This window comes from Benincasa hispida, chromosome 11 (genome assembly GCF_009727055.1).
Source record: "Benincasa hispida cultivar B227 chromosome 11, ASM972705v1, whole genome shotgun sequence".
NCBI classification, from domain to species: Eukaryota; Viridiplantae; Streptophyta; class Magnoliopsida; order Cucurbitales; family Cucurbitaceae; genus Benincasa; species Benincasa hispida.
In genome coordinates this window covers 72,765,279-72,772,193 of record NC_052359.1, presented here as the reverse complement: position 1 = coordinate 72,772,193, position 6,915 = coordinate 72,765,279, and the positions used below count along the sequence as shown (strand labels likewise).

The 6,915-nt window shown below is 34.0% G+C and overlaps 1 protein-coding gene across 1 annotated transcript; it reads left to right on the top strand.

Moving 5' to 3' along the window:
• The first annotated feature begins 290 nt into the window (after positions 1-290).
• LOC120091389 (probable lysophospholipase BODYGUARD 4) lies at positions 291-3,835 on the top strand. The gene is made up of 4 exons (XM_039049395.1): positions 291-863; positions 1,809-2,146; positions 2,719-2,912; positions 3,321-3,835. The coding sequence occupies exons 1-4, from the start codon at positions 437-439 to the stop codon at positions 3,652-3,654; spliced, it is 1,293 nt and encodes a 430-aa protein (XP_038905323.1). The 5' UTR covers positions 291-436; the 3' UTR covers positions 3,655-3,835.
• The last annotated feature ends 3,080 nt before the right edge of the window (positions 3,836-6,915 follow it).

Sequence of the window (6,915 nt, the reverse complement as noted above, 5' to 3'; positions counted from 1 at the left end):
CTTATTTTTAGAACAATAATTTAAAGAAATAACCTAAATAATCCGAATTAGATTGCATTGGGTTGGGTTCATTGTTAAATTATTTAGGTGTAAAAAATTTACCACCTGAATAATTAGGTTGAATGTAAAAAGAATTTTAATCTAATATAATCCAACCCACGAACATCATTATTTTAAAGTTCAAAAGTTCAAAGATGGTTCAAAGGGCATATTAGGCAATTTGTTAAAGACTAGGGACCGTGTTACCAAACTTGAAATTCAACGATTATCCTATCTCTATTCTATTCTTTCACGTCTATTTGTGTGGTGTTCCTCTCTACACATCTCTATATTCAGCCTTCCTCCCAAATTTCACAATGCCGTATTTATATATCCTTTTTCACTGGCCGGCGATCACCGATGAGCGCGGAGGCTTCCTCACATTTTCTCCTCATTCATGAATTCTTCAATCCAATCACCAGCAAAATGGCACATCAAATTCCTAACAAGCCTCCTCGCTCCTGTAAATTTCATCGTCTTCTTCTTTCTCGACTTTCTCGACGCTATTCTCTGCATAATCTATAGGTATCTCGATCAATTTCTGGAAGGGAAGGCCACCGCGTGTTACTGTGGAAGCAGGGGAGATGAGAGGGAGAATGCTGACGGCCATGGCGAATATGAGCTCTCCGATACGCTTTATGGTAGGAGAAATGTTTTCAGGAGGATTGGTTTGGTTGGATTTTCTCGAAGATGTGAGGATTCTGAGAAGATGAATGGGGGTTTGGTGTGGAATAGATGGTCTGATTGTGGGTGTTCGTCCTGTGTTGATGGGATGGAGAATGGGAACCAGAAGCTTTATGTTGCTGTGCGTGAGCCTCCGCGGGGTAATTTTCTCACGACTTACTTACTGTTTGTTTGTTCTTGTTCGTTTTCTTCGACTGCTATGTGTTGAAGTTTTAGGGATGGTTTTGGAAGGTATATTGGGATTTGTTTCTTTTGTTTTTGGTTCAAGTTTTATGGATATTGATTCACTTCAATTTAGCTAATTGAATTAAGTAGTATTCTATTTCATAATCTTGGAAGTTCCACCGGTTTTGATAGGGAAACAGCGTCTGACTATCAGCCATAGTTTCAAATTGGTTGTTTCATTCGAAAGTTTCAAATAGTTCCAATGACTATGTTTTAGTCAAACCTCAAAAATCGTCCTTGCACTTTTAGGGTTATATGAATGAACTGATAACACAATCGAATAAGAGAGATCTTGAAGGTATGTAAATATGGTTAAGAAAAACTTTAAAGAATTGATAGTTATTACCCATATCATTGAAGTAAACTTTCTTTTTTCGGTGACTCAATCATAAGAACTCAAAAGTTAAACATACTTGACTTGAGCAATCCTATGTTGTGTAACCTCTTAAAATTTTTCGTAATAAACATGTGTGTGAGTATAAAACATACTGAAAGAACCCGTTTCGATATGTAGGGGCCCTGCTTTTATAAGTCATTTGAGACAAAGTGACATGGTAGGTGGGGCATTACAGAAATAGATAGTTTTTGAGCCATTTGTGAGATTTAACTAAATCATAAAGGATAAATTGAAACTTTAAATTATAGGGTAATTGAAACTAAATTAAAACTTCTAAAACTATAAAGATGAATGAAAACTAAGTTCAAACTATTGAGTCGAGATTAGCCATTTCACGCATTGGAAACATTTGATTGTGGTGCTTCTGCTGTTAAACTACTCTATAGCTTTCTTAACTTTTAAAGGATTTGAACTACTCTATGGTTTTCTTAATTTTTAAAGGATTTTTCCCCTTGTTGCCTAGGTAGAAGTGAGAAGCCCGAAGAAAATGTTATATTCCTGCATGGATTTCTTTCATCTTCCTCACTTTGGACGGAAACAGTATTTCCCAATCTATCTGGGACAACAAAACAAAATTACAGATTATTTGCTGTTGACCTCTTGGGATTTGGAAGAAGCCCCAAACCAAGGGATTCTTTTTACACAATGAAGGATCATTTAGAAAAGATTGAAGAGTCTGTGATTCATCAATTTGGCTTGAATTCCTTCCATTTGGTTGCACATTCCATGGGCTGTCTAATTGCTCTAGCCTTAGCTGCCAAGTACTCCAACTCTGTCAAGACAATTACCCTTGTTGCACCTGTAAGTGATAGTTTTGTTAATACAAACACCTTTATCTTTGGATGGAACTATTATTATTTCAAAACACAAAATATTTAGAGAAAATGTGAGTCACTTTTAACTTTAATGTTTCAATTTCATCAAATATAATTCTAAACTAGAACAATACCTACCCAAATCTAAATTTGAAAGTTCTTCATAAACCAATTACTAAGATGCACCAATTATATAACCAACAAGACATCAAATCATACAAAAATGCCAAAAACAACTATTAAATACTTGAACCTAACCACAATTCAATTAGGTAAATGGTATCCTAATTGTGCCTAAACCCTGATTAAGAAAACCTAACATGATTAGGAGAACCCTGCCAAATAGTGTTTTGTCCAGTTACAATCTCTAGCTACCTGAAAATATTTGAAAAGTAGAAATTTAACTAATTGCGGGTACTTATTTAATCTCTTATTCAAGTTTAGGGTATTACTTGCACACTAAAAAGAACTCAAATAAGTTGCTAATGTCATGACCCCATTGGTTTAAGTTCTGATTTTTTGGTCTTCACTTACCTTAATTCTACATTTTGCTTTTAGCCTTACTTTCCTTCAAAGGATGGGGCAGCTATGACAGTGCTCGAAAACCTGGCTGCCAAGAGAGTATGGCCACCATTGTTGTTTGGCTCTTCAGTAATGTCCTGGTACGAGCATGTGGGTCGGTGTGCTTGTTTTTTTATTTGCCGAAACCACAGAATATGGGAATGGATTCTGAGGCGAATCAATCCTAGAAGGTGATTATAGTTCCATTTTTACGTAAAAAATGATAAATTACAAATTTAGTTTTTAACTTTTATATTTGTGAAAAATTGATAGGTCAAGGTCTTAATAGAGACAAAATCCAATTGTGTTTAATAGGTCAGAAATTTTTTCAAAATGTTGAATAGGTGATAAATTTTAAGGAGACAAAATTAAAAGTTCATGAACCTATTAGATACGAATTTGGATGTCAAGAAACTTGTTAAAAAATTTTAAGAGTTCAAGGATCTAACATACTACCTTACCTTAGAAGTTCAATGACTTAACTTGTGATTTAACTAAATGTTTTAGAATATTTATTTTGAGTTCAATAGGAATTTGTAGTTCGTTTTTTCCTTCCATCTGTTTGGCTCTACATCTCTATGATTGGCTTTCATGTTCAGGGATATCGACTTCAGGGTGATCGATTTAACGAAGCACACTCATCATTCAGCTTGGCATAGCATGCATAATGTGATCTGTGGGGGAGCAAAACTGATGGATGGCTACCTGGATGAACTGACCAAAGCGGGAATCAAGATTGACATCCATCATGGTGACTGGGACGTGGTAGCTCCGATTGAATGCAGTTACAACCTGAAGAAGAAGGCTGTGGATGCAACTATTAACATGGTGAAAAATGCTAATCACCAAACCATAATTCTGGGTAGGGAAAGGGAGTTCACACAAGATCTTGAGTTTATATGGGCAAATACTGCTGATATCGAGAGATTTTAAAATTGTTGTTTTATAACATAATGGTGGATTAGTCCATTTTGAGAAGAATAAAAAGTAGGAATATGTGAAGTTGAAAAGCCTTTTGTAGAGATGATAAAAGCTTTTGTTTGCACCCAAGTGCTATGTTCTAAAGATCATGATATGAAAATTCAATGGAATTGCCTTGAGTTAGTATTTGTAACGACCCGACTTTCTAGAATGGGAATTGGATCGTTACTATATGTATGCATAAACCTCAAAATGACATTTTCACAAAATTTGACTAAATTCAAAATAATGAAATAAATTATTATTATAAACCTATAAAAGACATGAAATCTCTACTGGTGTGCCCCTAACTTTAAATAAAAATAAATTAAATAAAAAAATCTAATAAAATATAAAAAGAATTTAAAGGTTTAATTACAAAACTAAAACTTGTAAATCTAAGTAAAACATACATATGTGGAAGCATTGTTAAGTCTCGAGTTCCGGTCACTGATTTTTCTTGTCATTCGTCATTTTGTCCTCTCCTTTACTTAAAAAAAATATAGAGTAAAAAGTGAGTATAAAAATATCCAGGAAATGATCCACTACTAGGTCCACTAGGTGCATATGTTAGCCTTCCTATCAAGACATGTGCATCCCAAACATAGGCATAGGCATAAAAAGCAAACTCGAAGGCACGCTTTCATAAGAAGTGACCTCGAAGAGACACAATGACATAATTATAGATGGTGATCCCATAAGGATGTCAAAATATACTCAAGGGATGAACATAGTCTGATAGGAGTGCTAACAACCATCATCAGTCTACATGCAATATACATCGTCCAAGTTCATATCAAGCCATAACATAATACAATAACCATAGTAACATATCTCATGAGTTTTTAGAATAGTCTTAACAGCCATCTATTAGTTAATTATGGAAGGACATTCCATCACAATATAGACATGCTTTCAATGCACTCATAGTCTTAACATCTACTCGGGGTTTGAGGGCGAATCGGTAGTAAATCACTTACCTCATATTTAAGCCTAAGCAAAATACAATCCAAAACCCTCTTTATCCAAATTGTGGTTAGATTCGAATTCACTTTCAAACTCCCAAACAAAAGTTCCAATCTAAGCAAATTCAATAATAATGATTAGGGCCTCAAATTCCAACGTACCATATTTAAATCAAGGGTTCTAAGGCTTAATATACTTACCAAAACGTGTCAAAATGCTTTTGATAATGTTGGATGACAGCTCCAAACCTCATTGAAAACCCAAATTAATCCTCCACAATCAAGATTTAACCAAAAGTTAGGCCAACTATCTATTGATAAACCAAAATCCTTAAAGAACAAGAACCAAGACTCACCAAAAGTCATCGATCGGGTCTTTGTGCTACTGGACAATGATCCTTGTGTTGGGATTGATGTCCTAAATCTCTTGTATTTTCGTAGTTTGTAAACATTGAATAAAAAAATTGTTATTAATAAAATAATTATTATTTTATGAGCATATACTCAATCCAATAAACTAAGATCCTAGGTTATTTTATTTAATTTAAACATGTATGTAGAAACATATGGGTGGATCATGTTTAACTGATAACCTAAACGATTTGTAGTAGATGGATAAGGCTGGTACCTTATCCTGGTGACACTACGACTACGACTCGCTTTGTAGATGTTACAAGTATTGTAAAGTGCTACAAATGATCTGATCCTAATAATTCAAGATATGTGAGCGGGGATATACTATACAAAGAGTTTGTATAAAATCGGACCACGAAATGACTAGTCTCATTATATAACACCGTTAATAGTAGAGACTTACATTTGACCAAGATGACCATAGGTGAATTCCTGCCTATGAAGGCGGTCCTTTGATTTGTATGGGTGAGAGTGGCCAGATTGTCAACTCAATATACCTACCATTTTGAGGATTCATCTGATTGGGGAGCTGAGAACACAGGTACACAAGACGAAACTCATTCATTCCTTGATGTCGGGATAAGTAGATAAATTTCTCCCTTAAAGGCTGATTCTGGGGCTTGAACAATGTGACCACACCCTCTCTTAGCCTGAGAGGGACTTTATCATAGTTGAACTATGACTTATTGTTTATTAGAGGGATCAATGGTAGTTAAGAAGTTATATGTAACTACATAAGCAAAAAGGTAATTTTGACCCAATTGTACTTACGAGCAATTTGTGAAGAGTCATCACACAGTTGACTGGTTATATCTAATGGACACAGAAATATATCTGTAGTGCAAAGAGTGCAACTGTCGATTTTTAGTGGAATGACCAATAGTTAATGGATGTTGGATAATTTAATTAAAGAGTTTAATTAATTATCCAAGTACCAGTGGAACTTCAATCTACAGGTCTATGAGGTCCCATCTGTAGCTCAACATGGATTTATTGAGAATTATTTTTGGATTAATTTAAATTATTCAAATTAATTGAGGGAATTAATTATATATGATATAATTAATCAATTAATTATATGTGATATAATTAATATAATGTATTAGATACATTATAATATAAGGTATTTTGAGAGGAACTAAATATTCGAATATGATCAAAATATTAGTTATATGGATGAGATTCATATAATTGAATTTAATATAAATATGATTTATATTAAATGTCATGTAATGATGAGAGAAAATAAAACTATAGGCTATATTATATTTGATACAATATAAAAACTATAGGTTATGTGTTATACTTGAAATAACATATATATATAATTAAGTAAAATAAATAATTTTAATTTAATTTAATTTAATTAATGGGAGGGAGTTACACAACTCTCTCCCTGATCTTTGTCATTCAGTACTTGGGAGGGGGCAAGTAGTTCAGTTGTATCATCTTCTTCTCAATCTCACCTCAATCTCTCTGAATGTCAGTGAGATTGTTTTTTTGAAAAAATTCTTCCTCCTCTCATCCTTTTTCCCTCTTTCAAAATTGTGCAGAGCCCACAACTCATGCACATTCTCATTCCCAAGAGAACACAAAAGGTTTACGAGTGGTGGTGCCCATTTGGGTTTTCAATTTTGGAGATTGCAATGTTCATGATCGTGGATCAAGGGACTACGCGAAGAAAACTATTCTTCAAGGGTAAGCTATTTTCTTCCCTATTTCTCAAATTAAGCATGCTGTAAATTTTAGATTGTTAATGCATAATCTCATTTCTGTTCTGTAATTTTACAATTATGTGAAAACTAAAATTGGAAACAATCCCTGCTTCCACTACAGAACCTTCACCGGTTCCTTT

Excerpts from the sequence above, each read along its gene's own strand:
- LOC120091389 (XM_039049395.1), top strand. The coding sequence starts at position 437 with ATGAATTCTTCAATCCAATCACCAGCAAAATGGCACATCAAATTCCTA. Across the intron at positions 864-1,808 it reads TGTGCGTGAGCCTCCGCGGG|GTAGAAGTGAGAAGCCCGAA; the intron begins GTAATTTTCTCA and ends CTTGTTGCCTAG. Across the intron at positions 2,913-3,320 it reads AGGCGAATCAATCCTAGAAG|GGATATCGACTTCAGGGTGA; the intron begins GTGATTATAGTT and ends TTTCATGTTCAG.